We start from the raw sequence: 17,698 nt of genomic DNA, 5'->3' as shown, positions 1-17,698 counted from the left end.
AGTAAAATATAAATAATATAAAATATTCACAACAGTGATGATGGTGATGATAATAACAAACACTCAATAATAGGAGGAACGGAATGAAGCAACAGGTGTCAGGAAGAAGCGAGAGAGAAACTAGGAAGCAGCCGGAGACACAGGCGGAGAGGTGACCGGGCAGCGCTCGTCAGCCCAGCCGGCCAGACGCCTCGGCGCCGCGCCGGTCGAGCCGACACCTCACAGAAAGCTTGAAGAAGAAGAAGAAGAAGAAGAAGAAGAAGAGAAGAAGAAGAGAAGAGAAGAGAAGAGAAGAGAAGAGAAGAGAAGAGAAGAGAAGAGAAGAGAAGAGAAGAGAAGAGAAGAGAAGAGAAGAGAAGAGAAGAGAAGAGAAGAGAAGAGAAGAGAAGAGAAGAGAAGAGAAGAGAAGAGAAAAGAAAAGAAAAGAAAAGAAAAGAAAAGAAAAGAAAAGAAAAGAAAAAAGAAAATAAAAGGAAAGGAAAGGAAAGGAAAAGAAAAGAAAAGAAAAGAAAAGAAAAGAAAAGAAAAGGAAAAGAAAAGGAAAAAGAAAACAAAAGAAAACAAAAGAAAACAAAAGAAAAGAAAAGAAAAAGAAAGAAAACAGAAGAAGAAGAAAAAAAAAGTGTAAAACTGCTGACGTACCTGACGACGTAGTTGAGGCACACGACGTACTGGGGCTTGTGGTCCTTGGGTCCGTGGATGAGCGTGGCCTGCGTCACCAGCCACACGTAGCCTCCGCCTCTCGCCAGGAACCGGTACTGCCCGGTCTCCACCTGGCCTTTGCTACGCACTGCAACGGAAACAAAACACGGTGTCAACACGGGTTCTCCACGCGCAGTCACACACACACCTTGACATTAACAAATATTTCATTTTAGAGATTTGCATCCCAGTCGCATGCTCCTTTTTAGTTTCGAAAACGAATCTAAAAAAAAAGTGTATTCGGTCTTCACTAGTACAAGGAGCGAGATCTAGAGGCTATAAAAAACCTACGGCCTTTACTTGCCAGGTTACACTTATATTAAAACTAATAATAAAAAAACTGAAGTATCAATTTTATTGTTACGTTTCTATGCGAAATTATATATATATATATATATATATATATATATATATATATATATATATATATATATATATATATATATATATATATATATATGCATTTATTTATATACATATACATACATACATACACATATATATACATGTATTCATATATAAATATATACATATATACATATATATATATATATATATATATATATATATATATATATATATATATATATATATATATATATATATATATATATAGAGAGAGAGAGAGAGAGAGAGAGAGAGAGAGAGAGAGAGAGAGAGAGAAAGAAAGAGAGTGAGGAAGGAAGGGAGGGAGAGAGAGAGAGAGAGATAACAGAGGATCCTGCCGAGCCACGCCCTTCCCGCTCTGCATTCAAATGACTTTCCATACAAACACACTTTCCCCCACAGGTACTAAACCACTTATCTTCCCCCTCCCACCGCCCACACAACCGCACTATACCAAACTCGTGCTACTACCCATGACACACAAGTTTCGAACTTATTCCCCCATTCTGGGTCTTTCCACTCTACACTTCTTTCCCGCGTGTCTACGTGGCGTTGCCGCAAAGGGCCGCCATGGCTTTCATCTGCTTCCCCGAGAAATTACGCTACGGTAAACATCAACGGAAGGGCTCGGTGGCGGTAGAACTTGGTGGCATCTCACGAATGGTCGCCTGGCTGGATGGGGGGGGGGGGGGGGGATACCGACTGATGGAGTAGGGGGCAGGGTGCGGATGGCAAGGGTAAGGGCAAGGGAAGGAAGGCGATGACAAGGGCAAGGGCAAGGGAAGGAAGGCAATGCCAAGGGCAAGGGAAGGAAGGCGATGGCGATGGCAAGGGAAGGGTGGCGATGGTAAGGGATACATCCGCCAAAAGGCTTCTCTGCTGCGCACGAAAGAATTTATGGTGTCTGGAAAAAAAATATCCGGAGGGGAAAAGGCCGGAAGGTGTGGCTCGGTCCCTGGCGTTAGTAGCCCCTTGAGACCCGAGGACTAACCCTAACGTGCGTGGCCTCCGGGTAGGACCTCCGGGAAGGGGCCCGGGCCACAGCTCTTCCAGTAATGGCTACGCGCCGGGGAAGGCCGATAAAACGCCAGATAATACGCGCGCGAGGTTAGGAAGGAAAACATACAGAACGGCCGCTTCCAAAGGACGTCGCTCGGCCTCGTCGCTTCAGGACGACCCGATCTGACCTCAAGGGCAGGGAGGCGCATCCGAATAGCTTATGAGACCGCGGAACTCGCGTCGTGGCGGGAGGGGGGAGAGAGAGAGAGAGAGAGAGAGAGAGAGAGAGAGAGAGAGAGAGAGAGAGAGAGAGAGAGAGAGAGAGAGAGAGAGAGAGAGAGAGAGAGAGAGAGAGAGGGGAGGGAGGGAGAGATAGAGAGAGAAAAAGCGCGAGAGCAAGAAAACGAGAAAGAAAGAAGGAAAGAGTGTGTGTGCGTGTGCGTGTGCATGTGTGTGCACACGCGCGCACTCGCGTGTCGTCCCTCATAAGTGCCACACCAACGTCATCAGTCTCAAGCTGCTCCTTAGCCCGTGTCCGCATCCGCTGATATCAAACTGGCAGGCTCTGGCTAAACCTTGGCTATACCCCGCACTACGTCCCTTGGTAGCCCAGTTCGCGAGTAATCTTCCCAAGAGTTCACACCAATATTAAGTTTTGTTACATTCAAACCACAAGCTGAAAAAAACACTCAAGCTAAAAAATTCTCACGCGCTCAAGTTATTCTCAGCTCACCCGTATGAGGAAACATTAGGAAAACAAGTGCACGACCTTAAAGTAAGGAAATTCTTGAACAAATCTCTGATTTCATTTTCCGCCTCGCGGGCAGAGGACACCACATCAGTTGCGCGGCCCGGAAGTTCTCCATTTCAAGTAGATTGTAGCGCCATGTAAGTATATGCGCGCTTGCTTGCTTGCTTGCTTGCTTACTTGTTTGCTTTCGTACGTGTGTCCCTCGAATACATACATATGTGTCGCTAAAAAGCTTCAGAGCCTAAACTCCACAAAAGGAAAGAGCCTAAACTCCACAAGAGGAAACTAAAATTGGAGTCGAAAGAATCGGCCACAGGCGGATAAAATCTCACACGACCCGCGGGGAAGAGAGCAAAAGGCGGGAAAAGGCAGCCGTCCAGTCCACACGTCGGGCGTGTCTGCGGACATTCATCACGACTTCGGGACTTTTTTTGCCACAGCGACCACGCGGCCGTGAAAGGGACGAGCGGGCGAGAAGGCTGGCTCGGGACTCATCTGTCTTGCTCTCTGATCTGATTCCTGCATTACCGCCAGATTCTCCACTCCAATTCCTGAGTCTTCCTTCCTCCTCTTTTCCCTCAGCCTACCTCTTCTTCTTTTCCTCCCTCTCTCTCTCTCTCTCTCTCTCTCTCTCTCTCTCTCTCTCTCTCTCTCTCTCTCTCTCTCTCTCTCTCTCTCTCTCTCTCTCTCTCTCTCTCTCTCTCTCCCTCTCCCTCTACCATTCTACCCCCCCCCACACCCTCGCACCCCTCCCGCCTCTCGGCTGTGACGGAGAATTAATTATTCATAACATCTTCCTCGTAACCGTTAATCTGAAGTTCCACGCCATATTTCCCCCGAAACTCCAATACTGGGCCTAAAGGGCGTAACAAGATCTCCCGGGATCTGGGCGGCTTCAGAAGACGTAGGCGTTCCGAGCCATCGACGCCCAGAGACACAGGGAGGGGAGATAAAACGCTAGACAGGAAAATATATATATATATATATATATAAATATATATATATATATATAATATATATATATATATATATATATATATATATATACAGGACACACAGATAAACATCGAGACAGCGAGAGGAGAAACAGAAAGGGAAAGGGCGAGGGAAAAGGAGGAGGGAGGCATGAAGAGGAGGAAGAGGAGAAAGAGGTGGAGAAGGGGGAAGGGGGGAAGGGGGGAAGGAGGGAAGAAGGGAGGGAAGGAGAGAAGGAGAGAGGGACTGATGGAGGGAGATAAGGAGGAGGGAAGGTGGAAAGGATGGTAAGATGTGAGGATGAGATGAAGAAAGAGAGAAAGAGAGAGAGAAAGAAAGAGAGAGAGAGAGAGAGAGAAGGCGCCTTCCTTGTCGGGTTTCAGGACCTGACGTCGCGGTCGGGCGCTTCCGCCCCAAAGCACATGAAAAAGGGAAACATCGCAAGCGAAGCCGAGGCGCGCGACGGTCGGCAGAGAGAGAGAGAGAACAAATAACTCTAATCAAATGTAAACGGGAAGAGGAGACGGGTTCCGAGAGCCTGCGACCCTCACAGGGAAATAAATGACAAAAATAAGACGCGGCGAGTCCCGGAGCCAATCAAGATGCGACGGCACTGCAAGGCCACACCGCCGGAGCCGCGGTGCCGCCAGAGGGATCGGCATCACTCGCGCGGGAGGGATCGGGTGGACAGACGGCGCGGCGCGGCTGTCTCCTCGCTGTCTCCTGGTCGCTTCTCCTCTGCCCGCCCATCGCTCCTCCTCCCCCGCCCACTTCTCTTCTTCCCCTTCGCCATTCCTTCCACTCTCCTCGTGCGAAGTGAGTGTCTGGGCGACGAAGGGAGAAGACAAAGGGACGCCAACGACGAACGCATTCACGCAGGGAAGACGAAGTCGCGGAAGGGGAAGAGGACGAGCAGGATTGACCAACGACCCCCCCCCCCCACCCTGTCTTCCCCAAGCAGTAAGTTTCCTAGCGTTGATGGGAACGAGGGGAGGAAGGGAGGATGAAAGGAAGAGCGAGAAAGGAGAGAGAGAGAAAGGAGAGAGAGAGAGAGAGAGAGAGAGAGAGAGAGAGAGAGAGAGAGAGAGAGAGAGAGAGAGAGAGAGAGAGAGAGAGAGAGAGAGAGAGAGAGAGAGAGAGAGAGGGGGGGGGGGCAAAATTATTTATAGATAGATATATAGATAGAGAGGAAAAGAGGGAGAGAAGGGGAAGAACAGAGAGAGGGAGAGAGGAACTGAGAGAAAGATAAAGAGGGGGAGGAGGAGGAGGTGTAGAGAGAGGCGCCTATCATCCGTTCCGTCCTTGTTGAGGGAAATCCTCAGGCAATCCGGGGCGGGAGGGGGGGGGGGAGGCCGTAATGAGCAGGAGCGAACGACCGGCGGCAGGGACAGATGGAGCGAAGAAATGACAAACGGAAGAGGAAGCCGGAGCCAAGAGACATGAAAGGAAATCGAACAGAAACTTGTAGACGGATATTAAGGCAATGGCCGCCGGGGACGGCTGAGAGCGCGCCTCTGATCGCCGCCAATGACGTCAAGACATCGCCTGTTGGGGGGGAGGGGAGGAGAGGGATTACGAACCAGATATCCTTTTATCACTAGAGCCAAGGAAATGGCCCACGCCCGCCCGCAGTAACCGCCACGAGGATGCCCACCCACCCACCCCTCCCTCCCTCCCTCAACACACACGGCGGTGTCACAGGATTTCGCCTTAGTTTACTTTGCGCTTCTTTCTGCCTGTAAGGAACAGCACAGCCATGCCCGATGCAGTCGCCTTCCTGTCCAATACTTGCAGCAGACGGAAGTGCTCTGGGGGGGGGGCGTGTGTGTGTGGATTGCACCTTCAATCACCGCGGTTGCAACACCGACCCATCATGGCACGCACGCCCCTTGGCTCCCTTTGATCTGGTCTGTTTGGGCAACGAAAACATAATATCTCCCCCATGGACCGTGGTGTATATATGAAAAGCTTAATGAGCTATCATTCTTGCCGTCTCTCTCTCCCTCATTCTTTCCCTTTCCCTTTCTCTCTCTCTCTCTCTCTCTCTCTCTCTCTCTCTCTCTCTCTCTCTCTCTCTCTCTCTCTCTCTCTCTCTCTCGGCTCATTGCACTTCGTCTCTCTCTCACACTCCTCTCTTCTTCCCCCCTTCTCTCATCCTCTCTCTCTTCCTCCATCTCTCTCTCTCACTCTCACTCTCTCTCTCTCTCTCTCTCTCTCTCTCTCATCTCCATCTCTCTCTCTCTCTCTCGCATCTAACTATTTTCCTCTCAATCATTCTTCGGCCTCGGCCACTCTCATCTATACTCCTCTGTTCTGCCCTCTCCATCATCTCACTCTCCTCCTCTCGATAAGTTTCAACATCCTCCCTCTCCTCTCCTCCGCTCTCTCTCTCTTCCCATCTCTCTCCCTCTCTTCCCATCTCTCTCCCTCTCTTCCCCTTCTCTCGCTCCCTCTTCCCTTCTCTCGTTCTCATCCCTCCTTTCTCTTTCACATCCCTTCTCTCACTCTCTCCCCCCCCTCTCTCTCTCTTACTAACTGAGGAAAACACATCAGGTATTCGAATTCTCTCTGCCAAGAGATCACGCACGGATATAGGGACACGGCAAATGCTAATACGTGGACCTGACCTGGAATCTACTACCTCGTAATGTTAAAGACACCACTAACCTCAATAATTTCAAGATTAAATTGAAAGAACATTTCCTAAATTGACAGCTGTGATATCTTATTCGACATGTAACATATGTATTATATACATATTGTTTTGCAATAAATTATTTATGTGAAAAGAATACCTATTGTACTTAATGGAATAAAGTTTTTTGAATTTTGAATTCTGTCTGTCTGTCTGTCTAAAGTCAATTCACTCAGTCACTCACTCCTACTCCCACTCCCAAATTTTCCCCATTTGTCCCTTCGGTACCAGCTTCGCCCATTACCCGCCTCGCCCGCCCCGGCCTACGCCCGTCCATCTGGCTAATCAGAACGACTCCAACTCTCGCTGTGAGAACTCCCATTGGATGGCTCAACTGTCCTTTGTCCTCTCGTTGGCTTTTCAACCGAAATGCGACTTCGCAGATCCACGAATGCCGCGCTGGGGATGCCCACAAGTATGGGTCGGGCGTTCCAGTGCATACACATGGAGGCATTCCCCCCCCCCCCATGCCCTTCATATCGTAATAAGCCTCCCCCCTCTCCCCCCTGGTGCTCCTCTGTCCTGCGTCCCCGACCGGCCTTCAGACGGCGCCCGAGTCTCGCAACTTGTGAGGAATGTCGTAATGACATCTGACAAACTGCAATCCCAGGATATCTCCTCTCCGCCCCTCCTATCCAGCACCCCCCTTCCCCCCCGGCCCCCTCGGATTCAAACTTTGTCGTATCTAGAGCAACTTTTCTCTCGCTTATGACGTAAGAGGAGGACTCTCCGCGCCTACTTGTGTTCGCTCATTTTCTCTCTCTCCTCTTCAATCCTCTCTTTCTCCATCGGTGTCTCTCTCCTCTCCCTTTTCCTATCCTACAAGCTCGTCCCTTCTTCTATCTCCACCTCCTTCATATTTCCTTAGTTCTTCCAAATAAATATTCCTTTTCGATCACCCCTCCCAGACACATACCACCCCTCCCCTCTTCCCCGTCGCCGGTGTGAGTGCGTATGTTGTTCCATGCTGTACGCCTCCCCTCCTCCCTCTCGGCCGAGGAGCACCTGCTACTCCCGAGTCAACAGGTGTCCCGCGACGGCCCAGGAGCGAGTGCTGGGCAGCTGCTGCTTCAGCCGAGCCAACATAGCCCTTCGCCCATGCCCATTAGCATACTACACCTGCTATAGTCACTGGCACTAAGTCAGGCGAGGTAACCACGCCCCCTGCATATCCGCAACCAACCAGGAGCGCGTTTCTCGCTGGATACAAGACGGGCGTTTTGGCTAGAGAGAGAGAGAGAGAGAGAGAGAGAGAGAGAGAGAGAGAGAGAGAGAGAGAGAGAGAGAGAGAGAGAGAGAGAGAGAGAGAGAGAGAGAGAGAGGGAGAGAGAGAGAGAGAGAGAGAGAGAGAGAGAGAGAGAGAGAGAGAGAGAGAGAGAGAAAAGGGAGGGGTGGGGCTAATTCCGTCTGGCTTGGTGTCGGCGACTCACGATGATTTACTTCTACATTACTATCATACTCCAAGAATTAATTTTTAAATTAAGAATGAATCGCGGTTCGACGGGACAACGAACCGCGATGTATACCGATGTATTGGCGACACAACCAAGTCGCAACAACAGCAATCCATGGCAAAGGACTGTGGCAATGTTGCAAGAGCTAACAAACAAGCAAGCAAAAGTAATCTGCTTTACCTTACGCTTTATCGAACTCGGATCGTGAGTTTGCTAAGCGAAGCTGCCTAAAGAGAGAGAGAGAGAGAGAGAGAGAGAGAGAGAGAGAGAGAGAGAGAGAGAGAGAGAGAGAGAGAGAGAGAGAGAGAGAGAGAGAGAGAGAGAGAGAGAGAGAGAGAGAAGAGAGAGAGAGAGGGAGAGAAGAGAGAGAGAGAGAGGGAGAGAAGAGAGAGAGAGAAGTGAGAGAGAGAGAAGTGAGAGAGAGAGAGAGAGAGAGAGAGAGAGAGAGAGAGAGAGAAGAGAGAGAGAGAGAGAGAGAGAGAGAGAGAGAAAGAGAGAAGAGAGACAGAGAGAGAGAGAGAGAGAGAGAGAGAGAGAGAGAGAGAGAGAGAGAGAGAGAGAGAGAGAGAGAGAGAGAGAGAGAGAGAGAGAGAGAGAGAGAGAAGAAGAGAAGAGAAGAGAAGAGAAGAGAAGAGAAGAGAAGAGAGAAGACAGAGAAGAGAAGAGAGAAGACAGAGAAGAAAAGAGAGTGAGAGAAAAAAGAGAGAGGGGTGGGGGAGATAACCCTCCCCTCCCCTGCCAGCATTACACAGGCACTACTACCCGCTTCGCCTTCACTTGCCTAGTAGAGCAGCGTAAAGTCGCACTTCCAATACAATACCCGAAGATTTTCGTCCTATTGGAGGGGCTGCGGCCGCCCTGGAGCAGGTGGCGTCTGCCTCTCATTGGTCGAGAGGTTATTGCTTTTATAGGAGCTGCTCGTAAGGACCAATTCGCCGGAGTTGAGGGCTTATTCTGGCCTCTCGCATATATTTATCTTATTTATCTTTTTTCTCTCTTTCTTTTTGTCTGTCTGTCTGTCTATCTGTCTCTTTTTCTCTTTCTTTTTTTGTCTCTGTCCCGCTTTCTATCTCTGTCCTTCTGTCCCTCCGTCCCTCCCTCCCTGTTTCTTTCTCCCTCCCCTCTTAAACTAAGTGAGAAAATGGGGAGTGTGTGTGTGCGTGATTGTACTTGTACGTGTGCGTGCATGTGCGTGTGTGCGTGAGTGTGCGTGCATGTGCGTGTGTGCGTGAGTGTACGTGCATGTGCGTGTGTGTGTGCGTGCGCGTGTGACACAGATCCCGACTTCAAGCACGGCGTGTGGCCCTGCGTAGGTCCAATCAGGGCCCGACTTCTCGTCTGAGGCCGTGACGCCGCGGCACTGTGCGGGACACCGTTAGCGAGCGGGGCAAGTGGTCACGTAATCCGGATGGCGTGTCACGGCAGCTGATTGGTGTGTCGTGACCGAGGCTGCCCGGCGGCCGCGCCACGTGACCGGCCGCGTGTACCGATGGACATCAAGTACGACTTTCTGCCACGCCCCCCCCCCCAAAAAAAAAAGGCATGGGGCGGGGTAAGTCTGACGTTGACAGCGCTACGGGATTGGGAAGTCATGCATGACGAGGTTTCCAAGAATTTCTCTAAGACAAGTTGGCTTCGAAGTTTCGACTTGGCTTATCCAACAGTTACGATCATTTTGCAACAGAGTCTGCTGATCGCAACAATGCAGAATCCACCACTTGCCCCCCGCATTGCACATTCATAAACACATGAGCACGAGAGCGCGCGCGCGAGCACGCTATCCGGGATTCACCTGCTGCCGCCGATGCTAACCAAGCAACTAAAATGGGGCATCAGCATTTTCATATACTCTTGTTGTCTCCTTTTTTTTTTGTCGGGATGGGCGTGCCTCTCCCCTGCCCGGTGCCAACAAGAACATTCCGCGCAGCATGAAATCGCCCATGCCAGCAGCTGGGCCCAACCCTCCCTCTGACTTTTTCTTCGCATCTGCCACCTGCACCATTCACAGGCTGCTTACCGCAATCTTCATCATCGTGATCAATGTCAACACTATTATCGCAGCCACTGCCAATGCCAGTTTATTTTCCTCATTATCGTACTTATCAGCCTCATCGGTGTCAATAAAATTATCATTAGTCATTCCTACCACTGCAATAGCAGTATACAGCTGCAATAGGTATACTTACACAGATATATAGGGGGCGCCATCGAGCCTCGTTCCCCAATACTCGTTCGATACCGATACCATCTCCTATTCCCCTCATTCCATCTCCATACCAAACCCCCCCCCACCCTTGGAAATCCCTAAGGAATACATCCCTTACCACTTAAACTACATTTCTCCCCTTCCCTCCTCTTCACACTCTCTCTTCATGCTCTCTCTCTCTCTCTCTCTCAGATTCTCTCATCATCATCTACTCTCCTCGTTCTCTTCTCTCTCCAACTCACTCTCTCTCTCTCTTTCTCTCTCTCTCTCCCTCCCTCTCACCCCCCTCTCTCTCTCCACCTCTCTCACCTCTCTCTCGTCTCACTGCTCATCTCTCTCCTCTCTCTCTCTTCCTCTTCATCTCCTCTCTCCTCACCTCACCTCTCTCAACTCGACTCTTTCTTCCTCCTCTCTCTCTACTCTCTCTCTCTCCGCCTATCTCTCTCGTCTCATCTCTCCTCTCTCTTCCTCCTCTTCTCCGTCTTCTCTCTCTCTCTCTCTCTCTCTCTCTCTCTCTCTCTCTCTCTCTCTCTCTCTCTCTCTCTCTCTCTCTCTCTCTCTCTAAGCCTCCCAAACCACGGCCATCAACTGCTAGTGTGACTTTCCTTTCCTCCGCTGTCTTTCGAGAACCGTCGGCTTCCCTTCCTCCCTGCCCGACCGACCGACCGACCGACCGCACGGAGCCTTCCTCGGGCCTCTCTGCTTGCACGGTTTCCTCTTTTCTGCTTCCGAGCTTGCGTTGGACCCGGCTTTGGCTTTCCGTGCCATGGAGTCCTCGAGGAGTCCTCATGGAATCCTCATGGAATCCTCATGGAATCCTCCCCTTGGCCTTGGCCCTTTCCAGCGTCCCTCATCTACGCATCTTTCATTACTTCCCTCAGTCTTGTCCTGACACACAAACCGCCCTGCCCAAAGTCCTTCTGTCACGTTCTATGCGCTCTGTTTTCTCTCTCTCTCTCTCTCTCTCTCTCTCTCTCTCTCTCTCTCTCTCTCTCTCTCTCTCTCTCTCTCTCTCTCTCTCTCTCTCTCTCTCTCTCTCTCTCTCTCTCTCTCTCTTCATTTCCTTCACACAAATTCGATTTATTTTTTTTATTTTTTTTTTTTTTTACCGTCCCCCTTTATCATCACCCTCCTCTCCCTTCAGCTTTCTCTTTATTCATGACTTGCCGGCCATTCTTCATTTCTTTCTGCCTTCTCCGAGCCTGACTGCCCCCCCTCCCCTCCCCCCCTCTCTCTCTGTGACGTCATTCCGGAACCTTGTAATACGGTTTCATGGGTCCCGGTCGCCTCGTCTCGCCTCCACACACGCACCCTCTCCCTCGGCTCCTGCTTCTCTCCTCCTCGCCTCCTCCCTCTTTCTCTTCTTTCGGTCTCGGTCTCTATCCTCTTCTAAATCGTTTTTTTCTTTCTTTTCTCTCTCTCTTTCTCTTTCTCTTTCTCTTTCTCTTTCTCTTTCTCTCTCTCTCTCTCTCTCTCTCTCTCTCTCTCTCTCTCTTTCCCTCTCCTCTGTCTCTGTCGCTCTCTCCCATCTCTCTTTTTCCTCTCTCTCTCTCTCGTCCAATTCTCTCTCTCTCTCTCTCTCTCCCTCTCCCACTCACTCTCACTCTCACTCTCACAATCTCACACTCACTCTCACACTCACTCTCACTCTCACTCTCACTCTCACTCTCACTCTCACGCTCACTCTCACTCTCACTCTCTAGTCTTCCTTCCCTTCTTCTCTTTCTTTCTTTTTTCTTCTCTTTCTTTCTTTCTTTCTTTCTTTCTCTCTCTCCCTCTCTTTCTTTCTTTCTCTCTCTCTCTCTCTTTTCTTCTTCTTCGACTCTCTCTCTTCTTCGTCTCTCTCTTTCTTTTTCTATTCCGCTTCGCCTCTCTCTCTCTCTCTTCCTCTTCGTCTCTCCCTCCTTATTAAGCTCTCTCTCAATTTCCTCCTTCGCCTCTCTCTTTCTTTCTCCCTTCATCTTCATCTTCCATTCCTTCCCTTTCCCTCTGTCTCTCCCTCCCTCCCTCTCCTCTATTTTTTCCTTCATCCCCCTCTCTCTCTCTCTCTGTCTCTCAGCCTATCCTTCCCTCTCCCTCAGTCTCCTCCTCCTCCCCCTCCCCCCGTCCCCTCCCTTGCTTGGGGCTTGTGGGGGGGGGGGGCGTTGCAGCATGACCGCATTCGTGAACAACACTGGTTGCCAACAGATTCGGCCATGACACTGATCGCCTTCATGACACACCAGCCATTTTCTCTTTTACTCTTCCCCTCTGCCTGCTCGGCCTGAATCTGTCTCGCTTTCTCTCTCTCTCTCTCTCTCTCTCTCTCTCTCTCTCTCTCTCTGCTCCTTATTCGCCTTCCTCTTCATTCTTGACTGACGTGGCCGCGCCGTTCCGTTCGGTCGCATTTCTTAAGGCAAATGGCGTGGCGTGAATGCCTTGTTTTGGGGGGGTTAGGGTTAGGGTTAGGGGGAGGGGGAGGTATAAGAAAGGAGTGAATCCTCGGCTCTTCCTCCTTGCCCTTCCTTAAGTCTCGTCTCGCTAGTTCTAGTTAGACAACTAACCCCCCCTCCTCCCCCTCCCCCGCCTACTAGATAAAAAGTAAATAAACCCGCGTGAATCTGACGCTCATCCGGCGCGGCGTCAGAGGGGGGACAGGCCGGATAGGACGGTAGGATAGACGACGGGAGGACTCTAGGCTCTAGGCTCTACGTGGATACCTCACCAAGCAAATGCGTATCACACGGCCGCACGTTTCGCTGCCACCGTCGACGCGGAGGATTCCTCGGGTAAGTGCGCCGCCGCCGGGGCAGACAACGCCACGCCACCGCAATCCATCCTCAGTGAGAGCTGGCGGCGAATCGCGTTGCCAACCTGCATGCTGTGGACTCCGACAACAATACAGATTCAGCGCACTGGCGACGGTAACTGCACACAGGAGTGAGTTGGCCGACCGCGCGCGCTGAGCTCCCGCGCCTCCACCTGGGTGGGTCGCTCGCTCGCCTGCGTTTACCGCGTCGCCGCCAACCCACTTTCGCTTTCATCGCCGACAGAGGGGTGGGGTGGGGACGACGATAGTGATCGTGGGGAGGACGAGCGGGAAAAGAGTTGGGCGTGAGGCGTGAAAGGGGAGTATGCGTGTGTGTGGGGTGGGGGGTGGGTGGGGGTGGGGGTAGGATAAGGATAGGGCAGGCGTGGGTGCGCCGTGGCAGCAGGAGGCGAGGCGCCTCGGCCGCAGCAACGGGACGACAGGAATAGAACCTTCCTGTCATCCTTCGCGATCACACACACGGCTTCCTTCGTAAAAGCGCAACTCAAAGAAGGTTACGGTTGCTAAGTTCGCCAGGAGCGCGACCTTGAGGGAGTTGGCCCCGCGCCGGACGCCCGCGCCGGCCGCCCGCCTGCCCGCCTGCCTGCCCGCCGCCCTCGAGCGATCCAGCCGCCCACGCGATCGCAATGCCCCCCCCCTCTACCCAACCTACTAATTCGCCTATGAACACCAGCATCTCGTCATCACTGGAAACATTTGCAGCTAAGCCGGTGGCCATGGGCACGCGCCTGCTTTCTAGCTCTAATTCCGCGGGAAGTTCCTAGGAAAGGGAGGAGGGAGCGAGCAATAACAAGAGAGAGAGAGAGAGAGAGAGAGAGAGAGAGAGAGAGAGAGAGAGAGAGAGAGAGAGAGAGAGAGAGAGAGAGAGAGAGAGAGAGAGAGAGAGAGAGAGAGAGAGAGAGAGAGAGAGAGAGAGAGAGAGACGGAAATAATAATGACAGCAGCAGTCGCCCCCCCCCCCCCATTCCCACACCGAAGGCCACTCGGACCTTCCTCAAGACGAAGCAACAATCAAACCGCCCCCCCCTTATCCCTCCCCTCCCCCAACTGCCAACTCATGCAAACTATTCCTCAAAAATCTCATCAATTTGGCACTGGGAGAGAGCAAGAAAAGACGGCGGAATGCGCGCATTGCAGGACGCGCAGGTTGTTGCAGGTGCGCCGCGCCACCAACTCAGGGGTCTTTTTGGCAGGCGGGGCTTGCTGCCTCATTACCACAGGGGAAAGAGATCAGGAGATTATACTGCCCATCGCGGTCACGCCCCCCCTCCCCCCGCCCCCCCCGCCTTTCCTTACCACCGCGCCGCATAAGCTTCTCTCGCAGGCCGGAGACGCGTCAGCTGATCGCCCTCGACCACACTGCAGGTGCCATGCTCTCTTCTCCTTCCCTAACACCATTATCATCATCATTATTAGAATCAACGTTATCATTACTATCATTATTATTATTGTTATCATCATTATTACCAATATCATTAATATTACTACCATTATCATTAATATTAATCATTATCATTAATAATAATATCGTTATCCTCATCATTATCCTCAATATTAGAGTGGGAGAGGGAGAGGGAGATGGAGAGCGAGAGACAGAGAAAGAGAGAGAGAGAAAGATGAGAGAGAGAGAGAACACCTGCTTCTAGCGTGCTTGGATGTGTCACCCCTACTACCCCCCCCCCCCCGCAAGCGAGGTCCCACACGAGCGATAAAGCGGGTTATAAACCCGCCACCCTAGCCGGGCAACATGAGGCTGGGGATACATTAAGCGGCACGGAAGTTGTATCCGCCAAGGCGACCTAGGCCGCGCCGCCTGCCTGCCGTGACGCCCCCCCCCCCCAACCTTCCGATGCAAATGCGACTGCAAGGAGAATAAGCGTTCGGGATAGTGCACGCTACATGGAGAGCAGATTCTGATAACCACTCAGTTGATAACAACAATTTGCTGTCATTATTCAGATCTTTAATGACTAATAACAATAATTTCATATACTATCGTTGTTGTCACAATTTTTTATCCGTACTATTATTATAACAATAATTATCACTGTCGACGTTATGATTACTACATCATTAGTAATCAAGATCATAGCCAGCATTTTGACCGTTATCATTAGGATCACCAATACCAGTATTACCATTTGTTGCAATGACCGCAGCAATATAGTTCAATTGCTGGCGATATCCTCATTATCAGCATCAGCATCATCAGCATCCCTCATTATTAGCATCATCAGCATCCCTATCTCCCACCAGCCGCGCGAGTGCCACCAAGGAACCCTTTACCCGCTCCTTCCCGCTGCTCCCTTGGTCACCCTCATCGGGCAGCGTCGTCTGCTCTAAGTGCCCCGTGGTGCCCGCGCCTTTCCGGTCGCTTTCTTTTCGCCCCCCTTTCCGCCTCTCGGTGCCTCCCCCTTTCCTGGCATCGGCGCAGGAGCATACGATGTATCTGAATCTTGCATCGTCGTGCATTCATCACTACTACAGCTGTGTTGATTCTCGTCACGACGAAAACAATAGCAATGCGACAGCCCGCGGTTCCACAGACTAGATTTTATGATATTCAAGTAAGATGCACCATTGAGTCAACCTACCGCCAATACTTGTACTAATAGAACTAAAACTGCTGCTGCTGCTGTTATTACGTCACAGCTCCGTGTCTCCTGACGCCTCTCACCGCCCTTGCTCTCTGGCCGCTGTGTAAACACTTCAATATTTACAACCACGGAGGCATCGCCAGGAAAGTGTTAATGCATGCAATCAACATTCAAAATGTCTACTGGAGATAAGAGTGAATAACGAGACAATACATACACTGACGTCACGAAAAGAAGACACCGGCAGTAAAAAAAACATTGATTGAAGTTTATTTTTCCTTCCTTCTCCTGTCTTTCGACGATCATAAATGCACGGGAGGCTGCACTCCCGTCCCACGCCTATTTTCACTGTACGCCTCCCATATCTTCACCCTTCATACAAACGCTCTCCTTTCTGCATGCTCGTTTTACTCTCTCTCTCTCTCTCTCTCTCTCTCTCTCTCTCTCTCTCTCTCTCTCTCTCTCTCTCTCCCTCTCTCCCTCTGCTCTCTCTCCCTCCTCCCCTCCTCCTCTCTCTCTCTCTCTCTCTCTCTCGCTCTCCCGCCCTCTCCTCTCATCCCTCCCCTCATCTCCTCCCTATCCATCTCCCTTTCCCTCTCCCTCTCCCTCTCCCTATTCTTCTCTTTTCCCTTCTCCTTCTCCTTCTCCTTTTCCTTCCCCTTCCCCTTCCTCTTCTCCCTCTCCCTCTCCCTCTCCCTCTCCCTCTCCCTCTCCCTCTCCCTCTCCCTCTCCCTCTCCACTCCGCTCCCCTTGCCGAGAATGAGGGAACATTCTTGCCCACGATATATCATATATATACGATGTTCGGGGCCATTCTACCGCCAGCCTCCGGGGAAACGCCATTTTGCGTAAACGACTCATGCATTACCTCCTCCATGTCTCCCTTGAGGGCGGTAATGAATCGCCACGATAAAAAAAAAAAAAAAAAAAAAGAAGAAAAGAAGAAAAAAAAGAAAAGAAAAGAAAAGAAAAAAGGCCATTTCAGATACGGACGCCATCTTTCACGTGTAACTTAAGAGGGTCTTCGGTCGAGACAGGACTCCGGTTCGGGATTTTCGTTCCTTCGCTTCCGAACGCTTCGGAAGGCGCGCACTCGGGACTCGAAGCCTCGGGTTCCGTCATGGGCTGCGTGGTTGACTAAGCCTTTCAGCTCTAAGCACCCGCTTTCAGCTCCTTTCACCTCTGGGTCCTTCTTCTCTCTCTCTGTCTTATCAGTCTCTCTCGTCAATCTGTCTTCTGTCTCTGTCTCTGTCTCTGTCTCTCTCTGGTTCTCTTGCATCTGTCTCTCTGTCTCTCCTCACTCACACTCTCCCTCTCTCTCTCTCACTTCTCTCTCTCTCATCATCTCTCCTCTCATCTCTCATCTCCTCTGCTCTCCTCTCTCTTCTCTCTCCCTCCTCCTCCCTCTCTCTCAATCACTCTCTCTCTCTCTCCCACCACCTCACCCCTCTTTCTCTTTCTTTCGCCACGATAATTTTGCAAGAAAGACTCCGCTTCTCTTTCCTTTCGCCACATAATTTTTCGCAAGAGAAGACTCTCAAACTCACTCTCTCTCTTTTCTTTTCGCCACGATAATTATTCGCAGAGAAGACGTCATTCCCTCTCTCCCTCCCCTAACCCCCCCCCTCTCTCTCCTCTCTCACTCTCTCTCATCTCTCTCTCTCTCTCTCCGGGTCTCACTCTCTTTCTCTCTCTCTCTCTCTCTACTCTCTCTCTCTCATCACACTCTCTCTCACTCACCCCTCTCTCTCTCTCTCTCTCCCACACCCACCCGCCCCCCCTCCCCGTCCCCACCCACCCCCCCCCCCCCCCCCTTCCACCCTCCCACTCCAAACCACCAATCAATCATCCTCCTATTTCCCCTCTCATCTCTCCCGCACCCCATCCTCCCCCCCCCCCCCCCCCACTCCACCCCCCCCCCCCCCCCCCACCCCCCCCCCCACCCCCCCCCCCCCTCCCCCCCCCACCCCCCCTCTCTCTCTCTCTCTCTCTCGATGCTCTCTCGCACTCTCTCTCATCACTCTCGCTCCTGCCACCCCTCTCTCTCCCTCTTCCTGGTTCTTTTACGCATATTTTCCGCAACGACACGGAACTCGCTCCCTTATCTTTCAAATACCACATAC

The 17,698-nt window shown here is 51.3% G+C and overlaps 1 protein-coding gene across 6 annotated transcripts in view; it reads right to left on the bottom strand.

The window, feature by feature from the left end:
* The window catches only part of LOC122250593 (uncharacterized), a 243,702-nt gene that overhangs the window by 14,822 nt on the left and 211,182 nt on the right, over positions 1 to 17,698 (bottom strand). For all 6 annotated transcript variants that reach the window (XM_086543155.1, XM_086543152.1, XM_043012100.2 and 3 more), the window contains one exon: positions 643 to 790. In XM_086543155.1, coding sequence (XP_086399281.1) covers positions 643 to 790 — 148 coding nt within the window. The remainder of the gene's footprint in view (positions 1 to 642; positions 791 to 17,698) is intronic.

Source organism: Penaeus japonicus, unplaced genomic scaffold, assembly GCF_977035675.1.
Source record: "Penaeus japonicus unplaced genomic scaffold, GWHDUDI00000001_assembly GWHDUDI00000013, whole genome shotgun sequence".
In the NCBI taxonomy this organism is placed as follows: Eukaryota; Metazoa; Arthropoda; class Malacostraca; order Decapoda; family Penaeidae; genus Penaeus; species Penaeus japonicus.
The sequence above is the reverse complement of the archived record's forward strand: the minus strand, read 5'-3'. Positions and strand labels throughout refer to the sequence as shown.